The following is a 26150-nucleotide window of genomic DNA, read 5'->3' as shown; positions in this document are numbered from 1 at the left end:
GCCTTGCAAGAGTAAACATTTGTCTGTCTTATCATAAACACATACACCTGTAAACAACAAATACATTGCTACACATAAAGTAGTATATGTAATAAACTGAAAATAACAAAATAAGTTCACAACTATGAGTCGGAAATGATGAGGATATACTGCCTGTCCATGAACACACCAAGTGGATCCCCTCTCCACCATCCTCATTCATTGATCATGTTCTGAAAACAACAAACACACAAAAAAATGCAAGCACAATCATTAAATTGCACTCAGTTTAACTATTATTATTTTTGATGGAAATACATTTTATTACCATATATTTTAATTCGGTTTTAAAAATGCTTACCTATCTGTTTTCTGGCCAGATATCAGACACCGTTTTCCTTTGACCAGTGTGTCGATGTCTGGTTTTAGCTGTTGTGCTGTGGCAATCCGTAAAACAGCGTGGAGGTTGTCATCAGTGATGCGTGATCTGTGCTTGGTTTTATTTAGATTCATTATTGAAAACATCTGTTCGCACAGATAGGTGCTCCCAAACATGGAGAGAACACGGGCAGCATGAAGTCGAAGCTGTGGCATCTCACCAGGGGGCAGTAGACGGTAAAAGTCCTCGATTGCGGCATCCTGGAACTTTGCTCTTAGGCCACTGTCGCTTTGAAGCTCGATCAACTCCAGCTGAAGGTGATGGGGCACACTGCTGACATCGGTGGTGAAAGGACTGGCAAAGATGGCAAAGCCCGACTGCTGTGCTTTGAAGTCAGAGAAGCGCCGATCAAATTCATCCATTAACCGGCTCAGTTTGGTAGCCAACTTGGCACATGAAAAAACACCGGGAACTGAGGCAGAGATGTTCTGACAAGCAGAAAAGTGGGCAAGATTGTCCTGTTCCACTTGGCACTTCCATAAGTCAAGTTTACGCTGGAAACATTGGATCATGTCGGACATCTGCGTGATGACATGGTTGCGTCCCTGCAGCTTCTTATTCAGTTGGGCGAGATGCTCACTTATGTCACATAACATAGCAAAATCACACAGCCAGTTTGGATCCGACAGTTCAGCCAAGGGTTTTCCTTTACTCTGCATGAAAACAGCAATGTCTTCCCTCAGCTCAAAAAATCGTTTGAGGACGTTGCTCCTACTCAGCCACCGCACTTCTGTATGGTACGGGACGTCTCCGTGCTCCGAGCCCATCTCCTGCTAAACAGCTGGAACTGCCGGTGATTCAGGCCACGCGCCCGAATGAAGTTCACTGTTTTCGTGACTGTGGTCATTATATTATCCATCCCAAGCACCTTCCCACACAAAGCTTCTTGGTGGATAATGCAATGATAACTTATCAGAGGCGTGTGACAGTTACTTTTTTGCATTTTCTCCTTCATTAGTCCAACCAAGCCCGTTTTTACTCCACACATTGCAGGTGCACCATCTGTAGTTAATCCCACCAATTTTTCCCAGGGCAATCCAGTTTTACTCACAGACTTCACCACCGCTTCATAAATATCCCGTCCAGTTGTGGTCCCATGCATGGCAGCTACATCCAAGAGCTCCTCGGTGACAGAGAGGTCCGACTTCACGCCTCTAATAAAAATGGAAAGCTGTGCCGTATCCCTGTTGTCTTTGCTTTCATCAACAGCTAATGAAAAAGCTGTGTAACTGCGTGACTCTTCCGCCAGCTGATCTGCTAGGTTTCCTGCTAGCTCCTTGACTCGGTCCGCGATGGTGTTTCTTGACAAACTCACATTTTTAAAAGCCTGCATCTGGTCGGGGCACACCTGCTCACACACCTTCAGCATACACTGCTTCACAAAGGCACCCTCTGAAAAAGACTTGGAAGTGCGGGCGATTTCTTCAGCTACAATAAAGCTAGCTTTCACAGCCGCATCGTTTTTGGCTGTGGCTTTTGTGAACAAATTCTGTTGCGATCGCAGGTTGCCTTTTAACTCTTTAACTATCGCTTGTTTTTCTTGAAGGCTAACTTTAGCATACTTGGCTCCGTGTTTGGTTTCATAATGCCGACGTAGATTGTACTCTTTGATGACCGACACCGACTCAGAACACAAAAGACATACCGGTTTTTCTCCTTGTAGCACAAACATATATTCGCCTTCCCATCTTTCATGAAACAACCATCCATCTGCGTCAACCTTTCGCTTCCTGGACATTTTGGGATCATGTGTGGATATTTCTCATGGATATTTCTGCTCAATCTCACTTGTCGCATTAATTAAACACTGTTGTGGACACAGCGATCTAGTGGCAGAATGCCGTCACTTCGCGGGTAAAATATAAAATAAATAAAACAACCTTTTTTTTTAACGACGAATCAAGCACTCGCGCGGGAGACTCGCGCGGGAGACTCGCGCGGGAGACTCGCGCGGGAGACTCGCGCGGGAGACTCGCGCGGCAGACTCGCGGGCCACATGAAATGAAGTGGCGGGCCACATGTGGCCCGCGGGCCTTGAGATTGACACATGTGCTCTAGAACCATCTGGACCTAATGGAGCCTACCCTCTAGAACCATCTGGACCTACCCTCTAGAACCATCTGGACCTAATGGAGCCTACCCTCTAGAACCATCTGGACCTAATGGAGCCTACCCTCTAGAACCATCTGGACCTTATGGAGCCTACCCTCAAGAACCATCTGGACCTAATGGAGCCTACCCTCTAGAACCATCTGGACCTAATGGAGCCTACCCTCAAGAACCATCTGGACCTAATGGAGCCTACCCTGTAGAACCATCTGGACCTAAAGGGGCCTTATGTAGGTAGTGAACCAGTAGTCCACATGCAGTGATGGATACCTTCTCCAGGGTCAGGAGGTTGACCTCCGACTGCAGACGGACCTCTGGTCTGCAGTGCTGCTGCTCCCTGAACACGGAGAACTCCTTCTGGAGGGCCTTGTACCGCAGTTCACCTTCCTCCACCTGCAGCACACACACACACACGCATGTTAACACGCACACACACTAACATACTAACTCACACTAATACACGTTAACACATACTCGTTAACACACTAACACACTCATACACGTTAAACGCATACATTAACACACACTAACACACTTTCTTCTCTACACACTGAGCCTACCTGCTGTACAGTCGGTTCCCCACCCTAACCCTACCTGCTGTACAGTCGGTTCCCCACCCTAACCCTACCTGCTGTACAGTCGGTTCCCCACCCTAACCCTACCTGCTGTTCAGTCGGTTCCCCACCCTAACCCTACCTGCTGTACAGTCGGTTCCCCACCCTAACCCTACCTGCTGTTCAGTCGGTTCCCCACCCTAACCCTACCTGCTGTACAGTCGGTTCCCCACCCTAACCCTACCTGCTGTTCAGTCGGTTCCCCACCCTAACCCTACCTGCTGTTCAGTCGGTTCCCCACCCTAACCCTACCTGCTGTTCAGTCGGTTCCCCACCCTAACCCTACCTGCTGTACAGTCGGTTCCCCACCCTAACCCTACCTGCTGTACAGTCGGTTCCCCACCCTAACCCTACCTGCTGTACAGTCGGTTCCCCACCCTAACCCTACCTGCTGTACAGTCGGTTCCCCACCCTAACCCTACCTGCTGTACAGTCGGTTCCCCACCCTAACCCTACCTGCTGTTCAGTCGGTTCCCCACCCTAACCCTACCTGCTGTTCAGTCGGTTCCCCACCCTAACCCTACCTGCTGTTCAGTCGGTTCCCCACCCTAACCCTACCTGCTGTTCAGTCGGTTCCCCACCCTAACCCTACCTGCTGTACAGTCGGTTCCCCACCCTAACCCTACCTGCTGTTCAGTCGGTTCCCCACCCTAACCCTACCTGCTGTTCAGTCGGTTCCCCACCCTAACCCTACCTGCTGTTCAGTCGGTTCCCCACCCTAACCCTACCTGCTGTACAGTCGGTTCCCCACCCTAACCCTACCTGCTGTACAGTCGGTTCCCCACCCTAACCCTACCTGCTGTACAGTCGGTTCCCCACCCTAACCCTACCTGCTGTACAGTCGGTTCCCCACCCTAACCCTACCTGCTGTACAGTCGGTTCCCCACCCTAACCCTACCTGCTGTTCAGTCGGTTCCCCACCCTAACCCTACCTGCTGTTCAGTCGGTTCCCCACCCTAACCCTACCTGCTGTACAGTCGGTTCCCCACCCTAACCCTACCTGCTGTTCAGTCGGTTCCCCACCCTAACCCTACCTGCTGTTCAGTCGGTTCCCCACCCTAACCCTACCTGCTGTTCAGTCGGTTCCCCACCCTAACCCTACCTGCTGTTCAGTCGGTTCCCCACCCTAACCCTACCTGCTGTACAGTCGGTTCCCCACCCTAACCCTACCTGCTGTACAGTCGGTTCCCCACCCTAACCCTACCTGCTGTACAGTCGGTTCCCCACCCTAACCCTACCTGCTGTACAGTCGGTTCCCCACCCTAACCCTACCTGCTGTACAGTCGGTTCCCCACCCTAACCCTACCTGCTGTTCAGTCGGTTCCCCACCCTAACCCTACCTGCTGTTCAGTCGGTTCCCCACCCTAACCCTACCTGCTGTACAGTCGGTTCCCCACCCTAACCCTACCTGCTGTTCAGTCGGTTCCCCACCCTAACCCTACCTGCTGTACAGTCGGTTCCCCACCCTAACCCTACCTGCTGTTCAGTCGGTTCCCCACCCTAACCCTACCTGCTGTTCAGTCGGTTCCCCACCCTAACCCTACCTGCTGTTCAGTCGGTTCCCCACCCTAACCCTACCTGCTGTTCAGTCGGTTCCCCACCCTAACCCTACCTGCTGTTCAGTCGGTTCCCCACCCTAACCCTACCTGCTGTTCAGTCGGTTCCCCACCCTAACCCTACCTGCTGTTCAGTCGGTTCCCCACCCTAACCCTACCTGCTGCAGCAGTCGGTTCCTCTCGGTCTCCAAGAGGCCCACCCGATGGCGCTCCACCGCCCCCTGCTGGCCGTACTCTCTGGCCAGCTGCCCGCTCCTCTCCTGCAGCTCCCGCTGCCGCAGCTCGTACTCCAGCTGGAGGTCCCGGCCCACCGCCTGGCTCTGAGGGAGACAAGTCAATAATAACATGTTAATGAAAACAGTCTGTTAATTATACAGACCATATGGAAACACCAATAACATGTTAATGATAACAATCTGTTAATAAGGACCATGTGGAAACACCAATAACATGGTAATGATAACAATCTGTTAATAAGGACCATATGGAAACACCAATAACATGTTAATGATAACAATCTGTTAATAAGGACCATATGGAAACACCAATAACATGTTAATGATAACAATCTGTTAATAAGGACCATATGGAAACACCAATAACATGTTAATGATAACAATCTGTTAATAAGGACCATATGGAAACACCAATAACATGTTAATGATAACAATCTGTTAATAAGGACCATGTGGAAACACCAATAACATGTTAATGATAACAATCTGTTAATAAGGACCATATGGAAACACCAATAACATGTTAATGATAACAATCTGTTAATAAGGACCATGTGGAAACACCAATAACATGTTAATGATAACAATCTGTTAATAAGGACCATATGGAAACACCAATAACATGTTAATGATAACAATCTGTTAATAAGGACCATATGGAAACACCAATAACATGTTAATGATAACAATCTGTTAATAAGGACCATATGGAAACACCAATAACATGTTAATGATAACAATCTGTTAATAAGGACCATATGGAAACACCAATAACATGTTAATGATAACAATCTGTTAATAAGGACCATATGGAAACACCAATAACATGTTAATGATGACAATGATATTAATAATACAGATTAAGCACTGACACACATCCATCGTGTCAGTGCTGTATGTTTGTTTTTATCACCTCCGCCCCTCAGTGTAAAGCGACTTTGAGTCCTACAAAAGCGCAATATAAATCCAATTAATTATTATTATTATTATTCGATCGTTAATAGTGAACAGTAGCGGTAGCGTACCTCTACTAGCGCTGGATAGTAAACAGTAGCAGTAACGGTAGCGTACCTCTACTAGCGCTGGATAGTGAACAGTAGCGGTAGCGTACCTCTACTAGCGCTGGATAGTGAACAGTAGCGGTAGCGTACCTCTACTAGCGCTGGATAGTGAACAGTAGCGGTAGCGTACCTCTTTGTGAGCGTGCTCCAGCTGTTTCTCTCTGATCTCGAGGTCCTCCAGAGTCTTCTGCAGACGCTCCTCCAACTGGTTGTACTCCACTTCCTAGTGATGGAGATATACAAGCTATATGTTACAAATACACCTGATAGTGAACCCTGTAGGGGTTAGGGGGTTCACCTGATAGTGAACCCTGTAGGGGTTAGGGGGTTCACCTGATAGTGAACCCTGTAGGGGTTAGGGGGTTCACCTGATAGTGAACCCTGTAGGGGTTAGGGGGTTCACCTGATAGTGAGCCCTGTAGGGGTGAGGGGGTTCACCTGATAGTGAACCCTGTAGGGGTTAGGGGGTTCACCTGATAGTGAACCCTGTAGGGGTTAGGGGGTTCACCTGATAGTGAACCCTGTAGGGGTTAGGGGGTTCACCTGATAGTGAACCCTGTAGGGGTTAGGGGGTTCACCTGATAGTGAACCCTGTAGGGGTTAGGGGGTTCACCTGATAGTGAACCCTGTAGGGGTTAGGGGGTTCACCTGATAGTGAACCCTGTAGGGGTTAGGGGGTTCACCTGATAGTGAACCCTGTAGGGGTTAGGGGGTTCACCTGATAGTGAACCCTGTAGGGGTTAGGGGGTTCACCTGATAGTGAACCCTGTAGGGGTTAGGGGGTTCACCTGATAGTGAGCCCTGTAGGGGTTAGGGGGTTCACCTGATAGTGAACCCTGTAGGGGTTAGGGGGTTCACCTGATAGTGAAACCTGTGTGTGTGTGTGTGTGTGTGTGTGTGTGTACCTTCTTCTTGACCAGAGCTTCTCTCTCGCCGTCTCGTCTCCTCCACTCTTCAGCCAACACCTGCATGTGACTAGACTCCTTTCTCCTCAGCTAACACACACACACACACACACACACACACTTTCTCTTTTCACTGAATGTACTGACCTGGTTGTCAGTTGCACTAAATATTTATATTTATAAATTGCTATATTACTTTATTTATTGGTGATAGTAGTGGTAATAGTAGAAGTATTAGTAATGTTAGTAGTAGTATAATACTATTAGTAATAGTAGTAGCATTAGTAAAAGTAGTAGTAGTACTAGTAGTGGTATAGTACTATTAATAATAAAAGTTATATTAGTAATACTAGTATAGCACTAGTAGTAGTATAGTACTATCAGTAATATTAGTACTAGTAGTATAGTACTATTAATAATAAAAGTTATATTAGTAATACTAGTATAGTACTAGTAGTAGTATAGTACTATCAGTACTAGTAGTAGTACTACATCAGGGCGTGGCCCCCCACCTGCTGGAGGAAGGCCTCCTCCTGCTCCTCCTTCCACAGCTCCAGCTCCACAGCGGTACGGTACTCCAGGGTGTCTCTGCTGGGGCCCGGCCCAGGGGCCCAGGCCTGGGTCCTGCTGGGGCCCGGCCCAGGGGCCCAGGCCTGGGTCGTGCTGGGGCCCGGCCCAGGCTGGGACCCCCTGCTGGGGCCGCTGGGGGGTGCTTGTGTTGGGGTCCGGTTGAGATCCTGCTGCTCCAGTCTGCTCTGTTGTATATGAACACGCCTGTTATACTGAGTGACCGGCTGACCCGGGTTAGTAGGGTTAGGGTTAGGAGGTGACCGGCTGACCCGGGTTAGTAGGGTTAGGGTTAGGAGGTGACCGCCTGACCCGGGTTAGTAGGGTTAGGGTTAGGAGGTGACCGCCTGACCCGGGTTAGTAGGGTTAGGGTTAGGAGGTGACCGCCTGACCCGGGTTAGTAGGTGACCGCCTGACCCGGGTTAGTAGGGTTAGGGTTAGTAGGTGACCGCCTGACCCGGGTTAGTAGGTGACCGCCTGACCCGGCTTAGTAGGTGACCGCCTGACCCGGGTTAGTAGGGTTAGGGTTAGTAGGTGACCGCCTGACCCGGGTTAGTAGGTGACCGCCTGACCCGGGTTAGTAGGTGACCGCCTGACCCGGGTTAGTAGGGTTAGGGTTAGTAGGTGACCGCCTGACCCGGGTTAGTAGGTGACCGCCTGACCCGGGTTAGTAGGTGACCGCCTGACCCGGGTTAGTAGGGTTAGGGTTAGTAGGTGACCGCCTGACCCGGGTTAGGAGGGTTAGGGTTAGTAGGTGACCGCCTGACCCGGGTTAGGAGGGTTAGGGTTAGTAGGTGACAGCCTGACCCGGGTTAGTAGGGTTAGGGTTAGTAGGTGACCGCCTGACCCGGGTTAGTAGGTGACCGCCTGACCCGGGGTAGTAAGCGGTAAACGTGTCTAACCTAAGGTAGGGTTAATCTAGGTAAGATGTCTAACCTGTGTAGGATCACATATAAGGTAGATAAAGGTAAGGGGATTTAAGTAGGGGGCCTCACCTGGGCAGATGACAGGGCAGCGTTCTGGAGGGGCCCCAGGTCCTTCAGGGTCCCTGTGGTCTGGAGGGGCCCCAGGTCCTCCAGGGTGGCTGTGGTCTGGAGGGGCCCCAGGTCCTCCAGGGTCCCTGTGGTCTGGTGGGGCCCCAGGTCCTCCAGGGTCCCTGTGGTCTGGAGGGGCCCCAGGTCCTCCAGGGTGGCTGTGTAACACAGGTCAGCCACCTTCTCACTGGGGACACAAACACCTCGTTAGCAACCCCCGACACACACCCCACAGTACCAGAGTACTGTACAGTACCGGAGTGTGTGAGGGAGGTTAACTGGTCACTAGTACCCGTGTGGACAGTACCGGAGTGTGTTAGGGAGGCTATCTGGTCACTAGTACCCGTGTGGACAGTACCGGAGTGTGTTAGGGAGGCTATCTGGTCACTAGTACCCGTGTGGACAGTACCAGAGTGTGTGAGGGAGGTTAACTGGTCACTAGTACCCGTGTGGACAGTACCAGAGTGTGTTAGGGAGGTTAACTGGTCACTAGTACCTGTGTGGACAGTACCAGAGTCTGTTAGGGAGGTTAACTGGTCACTAGTACCCGTGTGGACAGTACCAGAGTGTGTTAGGGAGGTTAACTGGTCACTAGTACCCGTGTGGACAGTACCAGAGTGTGTTAGGGAGGTTAACTGGTCACTAGTACCCGTGTGGACAGTACCAGAGTGTGTTAGGGAGGTTAACTGGTCACTAGTAGCTTTGTGTGGACAGTACCGATGTGTGTTAGGGAGGTTAACTGGTCACTAGTAGCTTTGTGTGGACAGTACCGGAGTGTGTTCGTGTGTTAGTGTGTTCGTGTGTTAGTGAGGTTAACTTGTTACCAGTACCTGTGGTTGGACAGTAACACAGTGTGTTAGTGAGGTTAACTTGTTACCAGTACCTGTGGTTGGACAGTAACACAGTGTGTCAGTGAGGTTAACTGGTTACCAGTACCTGTGGTTGGCCAGTACGGGTGCCGTGGTGGTGAGCGTCTGTCTGAAGGCCGGCTGATCCAGAGGACCAATGAAGCTAGTTCGGTCTGCACAGAGGAGTGGTGCCAGCGGCACGGAGGCCGAGCCCACCAGCTGGTCTCTGGAGCCGGGGGCGCGACACCACACCTCCACCTGTAGGGGCACACTAGAGCCCAGTCAGGTTACCTCTGGAGCCCAGCCAGGTTACCCCTGGAGCCCAGCCAGGTTACCCCTGGAGCCCAGCCAGGTTACCCCTGGAGCCCAGCCAGGTTACACCCTGGAGCCCAGCCAGGTTACCCCTGGAGCCCAGCCAGGTTACAAACTGGGACACGGATCACACCTGGGGACAGGTCACACCTGGGGACGGTGGGTCCCACCTGCTGTGCATGCGTGCGTTTATCCGTGAGTGTGTGTCTGTCCGTGAGTGTGTATGTGAGTGTGTCCGTGAGACTGTGTGTCCCTTGAGTGTTTCCTTGAGTGTGTGTGTCTGGGACTGGTGTGTCTGGGAGTGTGTGTGTCTGTGAGTGTGTGTGTGTCTGTGAGTGTGTGTGTGTGTCTGTGAGAGTGTGTGTGTCCGTGACTGTGTCTGTGAGTGTGTGTGTGTGTGTGCGAGTGTGTGTGTGTCTGTGAGTGTCTTTGTGTGTCTGTGAGTGTCTGAGTGTGCGTGCGTGCGTGTCAGACCTGGTGAAGGTCTGCTGGACCTGCTGGGGCTGGGCAGCGCAGTGGAAGGAGCAGAAGGACTGAGGGAGGAGCACCTCCTCCTCCCCCCCCCGGAGCTCCACCGCCGGGCTGGTGCTGATGGGTGAGGCACCCCCCAGGAACCGGTACCAGTACCTGACACACACCATGATACAGGTGAGTAACAGCCTAACACAGGTGAGTAACAGCCTAATACAGGTGAGCAACAGCCTAACACAGGTGAGCAACAGCCTAACACAGGTGAGTAACACCCTAATACAGGTGAGTAACAGCCTAACACAGGTGAGTAACAGCCTAACACAGGTGAGTAACACCCTAATACAGGTGAGTAACAGCCTAACACAGGTGAGTAACACCCTAATACAGGTGAGTAACAGCCTAACACAGGTGAGTAACACCCTAATACAGGTGAGTAACAGCCTAACACAGGTGAGTAACAGCCTAATACAAGTGAGTAACAGCCTAACAGAGGTGAGTAACACCCTAATACAGGTGAGTTAACACACTTAATACAGGTGAGTAACAGCCTAACACAGGTGAGTAACACCCTAATACAGGTGAGTTAACACACTTAATACAGGTGAGTAACAGCCTAACAGAGGTGAGTAACACCCTAATACAGGTGAGTTAACACACTTAATACAGGTGAGTAACAGCCAGACCTAACTGAGGAGGACCCAGACCTACCTGAGGACGACTGAGATGGTGTGTGGGAGCAGCAGGTTGTTGAGACTGCGGAGGTCCAAAGAGAAGCAGAAGTGGTGCGATGAGGCTGGGATAGAGACCAGCTCCCCCCCCTGGCTCTGCTCCACCTCCCCCCCCTGGTTCTGCTCCCCCTGGCTCTGCTCCCCCTCCACCATCCCTTTTCCCTCCAGCAGCTGGTCCAGCCCTGGAGCAGAGAGAGTAGTGTAGTTTAGGATTCCGTTTTAGGGTAACAATAGTATTAAGGTAATACTTGTTAAGATTGTCCTTAATGAATTCTTCATTCCGGTCCCATTGCCATATGCAGGAGCAGAAGCCATGATAAACCAGGTCCTCCATGGTTGAGACCAGTGTACCTGTGTGTGCTGGTGGACAGGGCGCCCCCTGCTGTCCAGCCTGGCGGTCAGTCTGGGGGGGCCTGGCGAGGAGGGATGGGGCCGCTGGCTGCGCAGGCCCATCTCCTCCATCACTGTTGCCTGGCAACTGGAGCAATGTGAGAGGAAATAGACTTTACTACGACTGCTATACAATTATTACTATATTACTGTATGTACTTCGATCGTACACGCAGGCGGGAGAGAAGCCAGAGGACCACCACCCAACCCATCATCCTTTAGAACCATCACCCAACCCATCATCCTATAGAACCACCACCCAACCAATCATCCTATAGAACCATCACCACACCCAGCTGATCATATAGATCAGCACCCAACCCATCATCCTATAGAACCAGCACCCAACCCATCAGCCTATAGAACCACCACCCAACCCATCATCATATAGAACCCCCACCCAACCCATCATCCTATAGAACCCCCACCCAACCCATCATCCTATAGAACCATCACCACACCCAGCTGATCATATAGAACCACCACCCAACCCATCATCCTATAGAACCAGCACCCAACCCATCATCCTATAGAACCACCACCCAACCCATCATCCTATAGAACGTTACGGATTGGTGGCTAGCCACCACCAGTGTGTTGGCTATGGATCGTATCGTCAGGAACCTGAGATTCACCCCACTGCTGTAGCAGTGAACCTCTGGGCCAACATATAAGTGACTGAGTGACTGAGTGAGTGAGTGAGCGAGTGAGCGAGTGAGCGCCCACCATCTCCCTCCGCAGGCTGAGGGCCAGGCCGACTGATGGCTGCAGGTCGGCGGGGGGGGCTCTTGGGGGCCCTCTGCCCCCCCCCCTGAGGACGAAAACCCCCTCCACCGTGGCCGTCTGTCTGTCCAGCGCCCCGCAGCAGTGAGAAAGGTCTGACAGAGGTACCTCTGCACTCCCCAGAGACTGACTTCCACAACACAGATGGACCTGACAGACAGACAGACAGACAGACAGGTGGACAGACAGGCAAGTTAGGTCGGTATACAACCACTGAAGACCTCTAGACAGACAAACAGAGAGACAGACAGGTAGACATGTCACCTTGAGGGCCGGCTGCTGGCCCAAGGTAGACAGACAGACAGGCAGGCAGGCAGACAGCCTACCTTAGAGCAGGCTGCTGGCCCAGGCAGACTGACGGGTTACCTGTAGAGCAGGCTGCTGGCCCAGGTAGGTGAGCAGGACCTGCTTTGTGCTGCGGATGCGTACAGAGGCGCGCTCCGGCTGGAAGGAGGGGCTGAGGAGGTTGAGGAACGGAGCGCTGGTGATGTCATTACCCAGCAGGCTGTAGTAGAAGAAGAACTCTGCCCCCTCTGCCGCCAGCGGCATGGTGCTGGGAACCAGCTGCACATCACATGACCCATTAACAGACCGGTTATGGGCTGTTACTGGTTAATGCTGATGACAATTTAACGAGGGCCCGTTAAGAGTAACGGAACAAAATGCTAATTGGTTCCTATTTCAGGTAGATGGGCACGTTCCAAATGTTCAGCTGCCACTGCTGAGGTCGGAGGTTAAAGGTCAACGTGTTCAAGGTGTTTGTTTACCTGCTCCAGGTCGGAGGTTAAAGGTCAACGTGTTGAGGGCGTTTGTTTACCTGCTCCAGGTCGGAGGTTAAAGGTCAACGTGTTGAGGGCGTTTGTTTACCTGCTCCAGGTCGGAGGTTAAAGGTCAACGTGTTGAGGGCGTTTGTTTACCTGCTCCAGGTCGGAGGTTAAAGGTCAACGTGTTGAGGGCGTTTGTTTACCTGCTCCAGTTTGGAGGCGAAGGCAACGGTGACAGACAGGACGAACATGTCGGAGCAGAGTTCTGGGGGTCCCACCTGGTGGTAGCCCTGCTCCGGCACAAGAACCGCCTCCAGCCGGTCTGGGACCAGATCAGCCACGACGAGAGAACCTACCACACAGAACCAGGGCATATAGAACCTACCACACAGAACCAGAGCATATAGAACCAGAGCATATTTACATTACAGTTACATTTAGTTACATTACATTTCGTCTTTAAGAAGGTTGTCTCATATCTAGCTGTGGTGAGTCTTGAAGGTACGAATTCTAGTGTTTGGCATTGCAATTGGTTGTACTAACTTTAACCCTAGTTTCTGCAGTGTTGGTTTTTGCTGTGTTGTTGTTGATAGTAAGGTCGTTGAGTCTAGTTTCGGTCACAAGGTGTGAACAATAGGCTTGATTGACTGGGCGGAGCTAAGGCTGCCTGAGCTACCATGTGCATTTAAAGTGTTAGTAGCGTCAGCTTTAGCGTCGGGACCCAGTAAACGAAGACCCGGGAAACAAAGACTAAGGGAGTCTCTCTGTGGGAGTCACGGGAAACAAAGACTAAGGGAGTCTCTCTGTGGGCGTCCCTCGAGGAAGACCTTAGAGGCCACTGTATTGTAGTTATGTGTCGTACTTCAATTATCGTTAGAATCTCTACTCATAGACGACGCCACAATAGATCCTCTGCTCGGCGTCGTAACCCATCCAATCTATGCCATTTACCCACCCTCGCCATCACTGACCTTGAAGTGATGGGAGGACTCTGGAATTGCCAGTCATTGCAAAAGGCAGACTCTATTTCGGCCTACGCGTCCCTCAATACCCTCCATTTCCTGGTCCTGACAGAGACCTGGATCACTCCAGAGAACTCTGCCACTCCTGCTGCCCTTTCCACTGTTTACTCATTCTCACACACCCCTAGACCTTCGGGGCGAGGAGGAGGGACCGGACTCCTCATCTCTCCGATGTGGTCCTATCAGGTCCTTCCACTAGAACACTTGGCCAGATCTGCATTTGAAGTCCACGCTGTCATTGTCACCCTTCCTATTAATCTCTTCATTGTGGTAATCTACCGTCCCCCTGGTCCCCTTCGTGACTTCTATGAAAAAATGGATGCCCTTCTCAGCTGCTTTCCTGAAAATGGCACACCACTCGTTATACATGGCAACTTTAACATCCTGCCAGAGAATTTGCACTCACCTGAAATAACCAACTTTTTTGCCACCTTTGACTTAACAGTATCCCCTTCTCCTCCCACACATAGGGCAGGGAACCAGCTTGACCTGATATTCACAAGGTCCTGTGGCACCTCTGCTCTCTCTGTTACCCCACTCCCCGTGTCTGAACATCACTTTGTTGCTTTTTCTCTCCCCTTAAAGTCCTCTCCCCCCCTCCTCTCTGGTCCCCACATTGTCACCACCCGCCGCAACCTCAAAACTCTCTCTCCCTCTACGTTTGCCTCAACTGTTCTGTCTTCACTACCTTCTATTGAACAATTCTCTCAACTATCCACAGAGGAATCCTCTGACACTCTGCTATCCTCCCTCTCCTCCTCTTTGGACTTCCCTCTGTCCCTTCCACTCCAGACCGGCGCGATCTTCACCCCCCCCTCCTTGGCTGTCTGAATCTCTGCGGACCCACAGAGCAGAGTTGCGGGCAGCTGAGAGGAAATGGAAGAGATCAGACTGTCCTAATGATCTATCTCACTATCTCTTTCTTCTCTCTGATTTCACCTCCACTGTGTCAACAGTCAAATCTGCCTTCTACCGGACCAAAATTAACTCCTCCACCTCAAACCCCAGGAAACTGTTTTCCTTGTTCTCTTCCCTCCTCAACCCTCCCTCCCCTCCTCCTCCTTCCTGCCTCACTGCTGATGATTTTGTTACCTACTTTAGCCAGAAAGTAAAAGGACATTAGCTCCTCTTTTATCACTGCCACCATCCTCCCTCCCCCCACCCCCACCTCTGTCTTTACCCAATTCATCCCTCTCACCTCAGACGAGGTCAACAGAATTATAACATCTAACCATGCCACCACCTGCCCCCTTGACACTATCCCTTCCTCCCTCCTCCAGGCTGTATCAAACGACATCCTGCCATTTCTCACCGCACTTATTAACTCCTCCCTCACTTCTGGCATTGTTCCAACGTCTTTCAAGACTGCCAGAATAAAGCCTCTCCTCAAAAAACCAACCCTTGATACCACTGACATCCAGAAATACAGACCGGTATCTCTTCTTTCATTCCTCTCTAAAACATTGGAACGTGCCGTCGCTAACCAACTGTCCTCCTATCGCTCATCTAACAACCTGCTTGACCCTCACCAGTCAGGCTTCAAAAAAGCACACTCCACTGAGACGGTTCTCCTCGCTGTGACTGAGTCCCTCCGTGCGGCCGGAGCCTCGTCCCTCTCATCGGTTCTCATTCTCCTTGACTTGTCTGCAGCATTTGACACTGTGAACCACCAGATCCTCCTCGCCACTCTCGCCGAACTTGGCATAGCTGAATCTGCCCTTTCCTGGTTCACATCCTACCTGATGAATCGCACTTATCAGGTAACATGGAATGGCTCCTTGTCCAAACCTTGCACGCTTGATACAGGTGTCCCTCAAGGCTCTGTACTGGGGCCTCTTCTGTTCTCCCTCCACACCAGATCTCTGGGCTCTGTAATTACATCCCACGGCTTTTCCTATCACTGCTATGCCGACGACACTCAGCTATTTCTCTCTTTTCCCTCATCTGACAAAGCCCTGATTGCAACACGCATATTTGAATGTCTGGCAGAAGTCAGCACCTGGACAACTGCCCATCACCTGAGGCTTAACCTCAACAAGACTGAGCTCCTCCTAATACCAGGGAAAGATTGCCCACACATGGACTTACTGGTCACTGTTGAGAACATCACTGTATCTCCTTCTCCAACTGCCAAAAACCTTGGTGTAGTGTTGGACAATCAGTTATGCTGCACCGCAAACATCACTGCGGTGGCCCGATCCTGCAGATTTGCACTTTACAACATCCGAAGGATCCGGCCCTTCCTCACAAGGGAAGCAGCTCAGCTTCTAGTCCAATCACTGGTCATCTCCCGCCTCGACTACTGCAACTCACTCCCTGCCTCTGCGATTAAACCCTTGCAGCGCATCCAGAATGCGGCAGCGCGCCTCGTGTTCAACCTACCAAAGTTCTCACATGTAACCCCCCTCTTCCGAGACCTCCACTGGCTCCCTGTAATAGCTCGCATCAGATTCAAGATGATGGTACTGGCATACAAGGCAGTCGATGGAACTGCCCCTGCCTGCCTCCAAGCATTAGTAAAGCCACACACCCAAGCTCGATCCCTCCGCTTAACTACCTCAGCTGGACGTCTGGTACCGCCATCGCTAAGAGCAAGCAAAAGTCGATCAGCGAAGTCACAACTTTTCTCTGTTTTGGGACCTCAGTGGTGGAACGAGCTCCCTACCGATGTCAGGATCGCAGAGTCGCTCACCAGCTTCCGCAAAAGACTCAAAACTCACCTGTTCAGAGTTCACCTCGACTCTGCATAGAAACCAATGCACAGCCACCATTGAACGTTGTACGTCCTGGCACATGTACATTGCACTTATTCAAGGTTCTTAATTGTGTAGCATCTACAGTAGCTGCTATCATTGCTTTACACGGGGAATGGGTTAGCCTAGCGATTGTAATACTTGCACTTGGTTCTATAAACATCTTACTGTACCGACAGCGATATATTGTTTCACTTCTTATGACAAATGTACTTATTGTAACAAATGCACTTATTGTAAGTCGCTTTGGATAAAAGCGTCTGCTAAATGCCCTAAATGTAAATGTAAATGTAAAGCATATAGAGACTACCACACAGAACCAGAGCATATAGAACCTACCACACAGAACCAGAGCATATAGAACCTACCACACAGAACCAGAGCATATAGAACCTACAACACAGAACCAGAGCATACAGAACTTATCACACAGAACCAGAGCATATAGAACCAGAGCATATAGAACTTACCACAGAGAACCAGAGCATATAGAACCTACCACACAGAACCAGAGCATATAGAACCTACCACACAGAACCAGAGAATATAGAACCTACCACACAGAACCAGAGCATATAGAACCTAACACATAGAAATCTGTTTGAGAAGTTGCTTGTGAGAAAGTGAAACCCCCCCCCCTGCCTCAGGCCACGTCCACACGGAGCCGAAACGGGCGAAAATGCTCCGGTTTCATTTTATGCGGTTCAGGAATATCTACGTAAAGACGGATTCATTGCGAAACCGCAACGAGCTGTAGAAACGCTGTGGTACACATTCCAGGCCCATAAGGGGCGCTGCTTGTGCCACAGAACTCCTGCAAAAAGAAGAAGAAGAGGCGAGCATGCGCATAAAGCCTGCTCGCTGTTTACAAACATAAAGGACCCGGTCTGAAACGCACGTGAGAAGCGCCAAGCGCAAGTAGCTTTGTGGGTGGTTCTATGGCGACGTCGCTATTTTACCGGTGCAAAAATTTCTCTTGCACCCGGCACAAATCTAAAAAGGGTTGGTCTGAAGTAGCCTAATTACCTGTAGGTGTGGTTTGGGCATAACGTGCAATAAACCAATGAGAGTGCCAGCTCCCATCCCCTTTAGGAGACATGAGCGCATTTGAATCTGACGAGTTGATATTTTGACAGCGCGTCTGCAGTCTCCGATGAGACAGATGCACATGAATTTCAAACTTCAAAAGGCTCAGTTTATGGCCAAATAATATGGCCTAATTCACACATGGAATAAGGTTTTCTTCCACATGTTTAGTTTTCTACATGTTTAGTTTGCGTGTGTTTAAACAGATGGACGCACACACGCACGCCCGCATTCATTAATTCTTTACACATACAGACACGCGCGCCCACATTCATTCATTCTTTCAACACTCACTCGCGGTAAAACAATGTTTTCTCACGATGAAATACTCATCAATCCTAAAGTTATGGGCATGTACACGATGTCTGTGTCAAGAAAATATGTGTTTGCTGTACGGTGTTTGCAGATGCATTGATTTAAAAGTACAACTTATTACCACTGTAACAGCTGTTCTTTCCCAAGTAATTTACCAAGAATGTGTTGCTAGGTAGATGAGAGAAGCAAAGTGTATGCGCGAGGTGCACAAGCAACATTATGCATGCGCCGTTAAAATAGCATCTGAACAACACGCCAATGACTTTAAACCAGGTATTTCCTGGTTTGTGGCGCAAGTGGTTTCTGAAACTGCAAAATAGCACCAGGGAACGTTTGCGCCAGAACACGCCTCCTCCTTTCGCCGAACCGCCCCTTGGGGCGCAAGATCATTCCCTAATTTACCGACGCGTGGCGCAGGAGGGAGAAGAACGCTCTACGCCAGTTGCAAACTAGCAACGACACATGCGTCAGTGAGAAAGTCAATTGCGCCGGATGCAAAATAGGGGCCAAAGTCTGAGAAGAACAGGCCCCGTCCAGACAGGCGAAAACAATCTTTTCCCCTTCGTTTTCCTTTGATGCGTTTCAGGAATATCTCCATTGAGACAGACTCATAGCTAAAACGCATCGAGCTGTAGAAACGCTGTAGTCAATATTCAAGGCGCAATATGGATCTTCACAGAAAAAAGTGGAGCGCATCAAGCCTGCGCGGTGTATACAAACATTCAGTCACGAGGAGATTCAACCTTTTAAATTCAGCAGAAATACTTCTTAATGTACAGTCAGTAATTAAATGTATCAAGGGGCTGTATTTAAAGCTACAAAAAGAATACAAATCAAAAAATAAATTAAAAAATTAACGCAACTCTGACGTTGTCCAGCTGGTGGGGGGGGCAATGACGTCATCGTTTGCATTTCAGGCGACCACACGAATCCTAACACGAAACTGCATGGTCCGGATATAGCTGAAATCCCCCTGGGACATGGTTTCAGAAATGTGCGGCTTCGGGCACCGGATCCGCCGGCTCCGTCTGGACGGCCGGCCGAAACACACAAGACTTATGGGGATTCACCAAAAGATGGTCTCCGTGTGGACGGGGCCTCAGTAACCAGCTAATTGATAGGAGGCAGTAGGTCATTGTTTTTAGCCTTGGCCAGCAAATGTCCCCCATGGTAGTGGTATGGCCCTAAGGGGAATCTCGTGTTGGGGTGAGTGAGGGTAGGTGCTGGCTTGCTGTAAGGCCAGTACTAGTAATGCTACGTTATGCTAGGCTAAAGTCATGCTAAATTATGCTACGCTATTTTTTAAACATTCATTTATATTTTGAACACTGGATTTATTTTTGAACTATTTTTGAAGGAAATAAAACTTCACTCTTTCTTCACCCTTTTTGTCCCCACTCTCCAGTCCACTGAGTCAGTATCCCATATACCTGGGCCGACCACGTCGTTCCTCACAGTGCTATTAATACATTATCTGAAGGACTCTGTGGAGCATGGAGCTGACCTGGTCTGGGCGGGGCCTTCCTGGCTCTGAGCCTATCAGGAGAGGAACATGAAGCTGACCTGGTCTGGGCGGGGCCTTCCTGGCTCTGAGCCTATCAGGAGAGGAACATGGAGCTGACCTGGTCTGGGCGGGGCCTTCCTGGCTCTGAGCCTATCAGGAGAGGTACATGGAGCTGACCTGGTCTGGGCGGGGCCTTCCTGGCTCTGAGCCTATCAGGAGAGGTACATGGAGCTGACCTGGTCTGGGCGGGGCCTTCCTGGCTCTGAGCCTATCAGGAGAGGTACATGGAGCTGACCTGGTCTGGGCGGGGCCTTCCTGGCTCTGAGCCTATCAGGAGAGGTACATGGAGCTGACCTGGTCTGGGCGGGGCCTTCCTGGCTCTGAGCCTATCAGGAGAGGTACATGGAGCTGACCTGGTCTGGGCGGGGCCTTCCTGGCTCTGAGCCTATCAGGAGAGGTACATGGAGCTGACCTGGTCTGGGCGGGGCCTTCTTGGCTCTGAACCTATCAGGAGAGGTACATGGAGCTGACCTGGTCTGGGCGGGGCCTTCTTGGCTCTGAACCTATCAGGAGAGGCGTGGGGGGTCTTGGTGTCGTTCTCCAGCAGAACGCTGAGCAGCAGGGCGGGCCGCCGCTGGGAGAACCGGCTGCTGAGGAGAGGGAACCAGCGGGGCTCCTACACACACACACAACAAAAAAAATCACGACTGGTGCCAGTACAGGGTGTAGGTGTGGAGGTGGTGCCAGTACAGGGTGGAGGTGTGGAGGTGGTGCCAATACAGGGTGGAGGTGTGGAGGTGGTGCCAGTACAGGGTGGAGGTGTGGAGGTGGTGCCAGTACAGGGTGGAGGTGTGGAGGTGGTGCCAGTACAGGGTGGAGGTGTGGAGGTGGTGCCAGTACAGGGTGGAGGTGTGGAGGTGGTGCCAGTACAGGGTGGAGGTGTGGAGGTGGTGCCAGTACAGGGTGGAGGTGTGGAGGTGGTGCCAGTACAGGGTGGAGGTGTGGAGGTGGTGCCAGTACAGGGTGGAGGTGTGGAGGTGGAGGACCTGTCTGATCTCCTGGACGGAGCGCAGCTCCAGAACCACGTAGCCCAGAGCCTCTCCCCCCGACTCTCTCTCCGTCCCGCTGCCCACCGCAAACACCGTCAGCTTGATGGGGGTCCTCTGGAGCCTGGAGGAGCATTACACCGTCACCTCCACACACCGTCACCTCCACCCCCCCGGGCCCCTGGTCCTGGGGGGTCTGACCCCTGGTCCTGACCTGTGGGGGTCTAACCCCTGGTCCTGGGGGGTCTGGCCCCTGGTCCTGGGGGTCTAACCCCTGGTCCTGGGGGTCTAACCCCTGGTCCTGACCTGTGGGGGTCTGACCCCTGGTCCTGACCTGTGGGGGTCTAACCCCTGGTCCTGGGGGGTCTGACCCCTGGTCCTGGGGGTCTAACCCCTGGTCCTGGGGGTCTAACCCCTGGTCCTGGGGGGTCTAACCCCTGGTCCTGGGGGGTCTGGCCCCTGGTCCTGACCTGTGGGGGTCTGACCCCTGGTCCTGGGGGGTCTAACCCCTGGTCCTGGGGGGTCTGGCGCCTGGTCCTGGGGGTCTAACCCCTGGTCCTGGGGGGTCTGACCCCTGGTCCTGACCTGTGGGGGTCTGACCCCTGGTCCTGGGGGTCTAACCCCTGGTCCTGGGGGGTCTGACCCCTGGTCCTGACGTGTGGGGGTCTAACCCCTGGTCCTGGGGGTCTGGCCCCTGGTCCTGGGGGTCTAACCCCTGGTCCTGACCTGTGGGGGTCTAACCCCTGGTCCTGGGGGGTCTAACCCCTGGTCCTGGGGGGTCTGGCCCCTGGTCCTGGGGGTCTAACCCCTGGTCCTGGGGGTCTGGCCCCTGGTCCTGACCTGTGTTGGTGCAGGGTGCGGCGGTCCAGTTCCCAGGCCAGCTCCGTGCTGAACTGGGGCTGCTCTTGGCTCTCTACCGGGTCGGTGGAGAGCCGCTCTCCATCGAACCTGGCCGTCACCACCACCAACGGCTGCTGGCTCTTCGGGAAGTCACGCCCTAACACAAGGTTACACAATGTTTCACAAAGTTACACAGTGGTACCAGCGTAACACAATGTAACAGTGTTACACAGTGGTACCAGCATAACACAATGTTACACGGTGGTACTGGTACCAGCGTAACACAATGTTACACAGTGGTACCAGCGTAACACAATGTTACACAGTGGTACCAGCGTAACACAATGTTACACAGTGGTTCCAGCATAAGACAATGTTACACGGTGGTACTGGTACCAGCGTAACACAATGTTACACAGTGGTACCAGCGTAACACAATGTTACACGGTGGTACTGGTAGCATACCTTCCTATATACTCTATAAAACACCTGATAGTGATACTTTACAAACAAGGCTAGTTAAACTACATCCAAAGCACTGGTCACAGGCTTCATTAATATAATATTTTTACATAGACTAACATCTCCTAATGACTTTATAATTTAAACATCTCCTACAGACTTTACAACTTAAACATCTCCTAATGACTTTATAACTTAAACATCTCCTAATGACTTTATAACTTAAACATCTCCTAATGACTTTATAACTTTAACCTCTTCTACTGACTTTATAACTTAAACATCTCCTACTGACTTTATAACTTAAACATCTCCTACTGACTTTATAACTTAAACATCTCCTAATGACTTTATAACTTAAACATCTCCTAATGACTTTATAACTTAAACATCTCCTTATGACTTTATAACTTAAACATCTCCTAATGACTTTATAACTTTAACCTCTTCTACTGACTTTATAACTTAAACATCTCCTACTGACTATAACTTAAACATCTCCTAATGACTTTATAACTTAAACATCTTCTACTGACTTTATAACTTAAACCTCTTCTGACTTTATAACTTTAACATCTTCTACTGACTTTATCACCAGTAGGTTTAAAGGTAACTTCTTTATTATTGTCATCATTGTGAAGGTCGGTTTAGGGTTAGGTACAATGTTGTAATGTTAAAGGTATAATGTTAAAGGTATAATGTTGTAATGATAAAGGTATAATGTTAAAGGTATAATGTTGTAATGTTAAAAGTATATTGTTGTAATGTTAAAGGTATAATGTTGTAATGTTTAAGGTATAATGTTAAAGGTATAATGTTGTAATGTTAAAGGTATAATGTTGTAATGTTTAAGGTATAATGTTGTAATGTTAAAGGTATAATGTTGTAATGTTAAAGGTATAATGTTAAAGGTATAATGTTGTAATGTTAAAGGTATAATGTTAAAGGTATAATGTTGTAATGTTAAAGGTATAATGTTGTAATGTTAAAGGTATAATGTTGCAATGTTAAAGGTATAATGTTGTAATGTTTAAGGTATAATGTTGTAATGTTTAAGGTATAATGTTGTAATGTTAAAGGTATAATGTTGTAATGTTTAAGGTATAATGTTGTAATGTTAAAGGTATAATGTTGTAATGTTAAGGGTATAATGTTGTAATGTTAAAGGTATAATGTTGTAATGTTAAAGGTATAATGTTGTAATGTTAAAGGTATGTTTAAGGTATAATGTTGTAATGTTTAAGGTATAATGTTGTAATGTTTAAGGTATAATGTTTAAGGTATAATGTTGTAATGTTAAAGGTATAATGTTGTTATGTTTAAGGTATAATGTTTAAGTTATAATGTTGTAATGTTTAAGGTATAATGTTGTTATGTTAAAGGTATAATGTTGTAATGTTTAAGGTATAATGTTGTAATGTTAAAGGTATAATGTTGTTATGTTAAAGGTATAATGTTGTAATGTTTAAGGTATAATGTTGTAATGTTAAAGGTATAATGTTGTTATGTTAAAGGTATAATGTTGTAATGTTAAAGGTATAATGTTGTTATGTTTAAGGTATAATGTTTAAGTTATAATGTTGTAATGTTTAAGGTATAATGTTGTAATGTTAAAGGTATAATGTTGTTATGTTAAAGGTATAATGTTGTAATGTTTAAGGTATAATGTTGTAATTTTTAAAGTATAATGTTTAAGGTATAATGTTGTAATGTTTAAGGTGTAATGTTTAAGGTATAATGTTGTAATGTTAAAGGTATAATGTTGTAATGATAAAGGTATAATGTTGTTATGTTAAAGGTGTAATGTTAAAGGTATAATGTTGTAATGTTAAAGGAATAATGTTGTTATGTTAAAGGTGTAATGTTAAAGGTATAATGTTGTAATGTTAAGTTTAATGTTTAATGATTCTTACCCTCCAGGACGGACACGACGACGAGTAGCGGCTCAGTCTTCATGATCAGGATCTAACATCAACCCTAACCCTCTCTAACCCTTATCGTTCACTTGATGAACGTTAAATTAATGCACGTTATCGTTGTGGTCGGCAGAAATGAACGATATTGTTCTGGTAATCTATCATCTGTAATCTAATTATTAAATTGATCCGTTGTCGACCCGCTCTGTTGACGTTCTTTGGCGCCACCTCCTTTGATTCAGAACCGGAAGTCTACTTCTTCTTCTTCCTCATCTGTTTAATGGAGGAACATAGCTTTTTACTATATACCGCCACCTAGTGGACTACTACACAGGAGTGCGTAACAAGGACGTTGGCAAATCATACTTTAAATCATAAAAATACATTCAGAGAAAAAACAAAAAAATAAAACAAAACAAATTAAATAAACTAACAAAATAAATAAATGAATAATAATAATAAAAATAATAAAAAATATATATATAAACTTAGAACAAAAAGTAAGGACATTTGTGTTTGGGTGATTATTTCTCTGTGGTAACAATGCTTTTTGGCAATAAATCTTATACTGTTGGAAAGCCTGTATAGTTCCCTTTCAAATGGTGCCCCATTTGTAAGGAACATGCACTTGTGGGATGAGCAGCAGAGCTGAGTATGTGGGTTGCCCCGATGAACAATTTGCCAAATCTTCTCTGCCAATGCCAAAAAGATTATTCTGCCATTGACTCGTTTAGTGTTTGGTGGATTGGATGATTGAAGTTTGAAGAAACAAGACATATTGGCAATTAAAAAATTTATTCATTTCACAAACAGGAACCTCAGTAGCGTGTGGAAGAACCATACACAGCCACAACAGCCTGGGACCTCCTCCTCATGCTGGTCACCAGCCTGGTCACACACTGCTGTGGGATGGCATCCCATTCTTCAACCAGCATTTGTCGCAAGTCAGGCAACGTGGTTGTGTTGGTCACTCTGGCACGAACAGCTCGCCCAAGCTGATCCCACAACTGTTCAATGGGGTTGAGGTCAGGACTGCTAGCAGGCCATTCCACCCTCTCCACTCCCACATTCTGGAGAATAGAGTTCGGTCCCAGACTGTGGAGATGGGATTGCCACTGGTTGCAGAATCTCATCTCTACATCTCTCTGCATTGAGATTGCCTCCAATGATGACAAGTATCGTTTTTCCAGTGAGGGAGATGCCGCCCCACACCATCACACTGCCTCCACCAAAAGATGTTATTCTATCGGTGCAGCAATCAGCATAGCGTTCTCCGTGTCTTCTCCACACTTTGACCCTATGATCCAGCTGCCGTAGGCAGAATCTGGACTCATCACTGAACATAACGTTCCTCCACATGTTCAGGTTCCAGTGCACGTGTTGCCGACACCAGCGCAAACAGGCCTGACGGTGAAGGGCAGTCATGGCAGGACTCCTGGCAGCCCTATGAGACCGTAGATTGGCTGCGTGTAGTCTGTTCTGGATTGTCTGGGCAGAGAGCCGTCGGCCATATCGTCATGCAAACCTTGACTGCAAATCTGTAGAAGACTGAGTGCTGACAGGGTGATGAAACGGTCGTCTTGGGGTGTCGTCTTCTTGGGATGCCCACTTCGCGGCCTGTCTTTGACATCCCCCGTTATATGGAACTTGGCCTTCAGTTTGGAGAGGGTACTAGGGCTCACTCCAAATAATGCCGCAGCTTGGTTTTGCGGTACACCAGCTTGAAGTTGCCCTATCACAAGGGCCCTGTCCAGATCAGTGACACTTACTGACTGTAGCTGTACTTACAGTAGTAGGGCCCATGCTCACAAGTGCTGCCGATCAGGCCCCTGATCGGCAGCACCTGGGGGTACCAGAAGCTCAAAACAAGTGTCAATAGCAACAGCAAAATAACCTGTTTGGCATTGGCAGAAAAGATTTGGCAAATTGTTCATGGGCGCAACCCACATACTCAGCGCTGCTGCTCATCCCACAAGTGCATGTTCCTTACAAATGGGGCACCATTAGAAAGGTAACTAAACAGGCTTTCCAACGGTAAATTTAAATCCAAAGATTTATTGCCAAAAAGCATTGTTACCACAGAGAAATAATCTACCAAACATACATTTCCTTCTTTTTGTGCTAAGTTTATATACATTTAAAGTTAAATTCTTCTAATTAGTTTAGTATCATTAAGATACATAACAAAATACCTGCTTCTTTGTCCCTCCATTCCTTGCTCCCGTAAAATATTGTGAATGTCATTTTCTTCGTCCAGTTCTTTCCATTTCTGCCTGTGCTGCTCAAATTTCTTACATTTAAATAAAACATGATTAACATCCTCTACAACTTTGCACTCAGAGCATACACCATTACTTTTACCTATTAGAGTGGAATTATGTCCAGTATGACCTCATTTCAACCTTGTTAT

At 48.9% G+C, this 26150-nt stretch overlaps 1 protein-coding gene across 1 annotated transcript in view; it reads right to left on the bottom strand.

Moving 5' to 3' along the window:
* cep120 (centrosomal protein 120) overlaps positions 1-23936 on the bottom strand; it is a 29606-nt gene extending 5670 nt beyond the window's left edge. Inside the window, exons 1-17 of the mRNA XM_079749542.1 lie at positions 23738-23936; positions 21363-21519; positions 20523-20646; positions 20008-20152; positions 13000-13148; positions 12399-12596; positions 11976-12182; positions 11211-11337; positions 10840-11041; positions 10135-10287; positions 9437-9619; positions 8462-8687; positions 7412-7654; positions 6900-6989; positions 6125-6217; positions 4856-5017; positions 2798-2920 (exon numbers count right to left, since the gene is read on the bottom strand). Coding sequence (XP_079605668.1) covers positions 2798-2920; positions 4856-5017; positions 6125-6217; positions 6900-6989; positions 7412-7654; positions 8462-8687; positions 9437-9619; positions 10135-10287; positions 10840-11041; positions 11211-11337; positions 11976-12182; positions 12399-12596; positions 13000-13148; positions 20008-20152; positions 20523-20646; positions 21363-21519; positions 23738-23780 — 2625 coding nt within the window. The 5' untranslated portion in view covers positions 23781-23936. The remainder of the gene's footprint in view (positions 1-2797; positions 2921-4855; positions 5018-6124; positions 6218-6899; positions 6990-7411; positions 7655-8461; positions 8688-9436; positions 9620-10134; positions 10288-10839; positions 11042-11210; positions 11338-11975; positions 12183-12398; positions 12597-12999; positions 13149-20007; positions 20153-20522; positions 20647-21362; positions 21520-23737) is intronic.
* Positions 23937-26150: the final 2214 nt, after the last annotated feature.

The sequence above is a fragment of the Pollachius pollachius genome (assembly GCF_949987615.1).
Source record: "Pollachius pollachius genome assembly, chromosome: 1".
In the NCBI taxonomy this organism is placed as follows: domain Eukaryota; kingdom Metazoa; phylum Chordata; class Actinopteri; order Gadiformes; family Gadidae; genus Pollachius; species Pollachius pollachius.
Note: the sequence above shows the minus strand (reverse complement) of the source record. Positions and strands in the feature narration are given on the sequence as shown.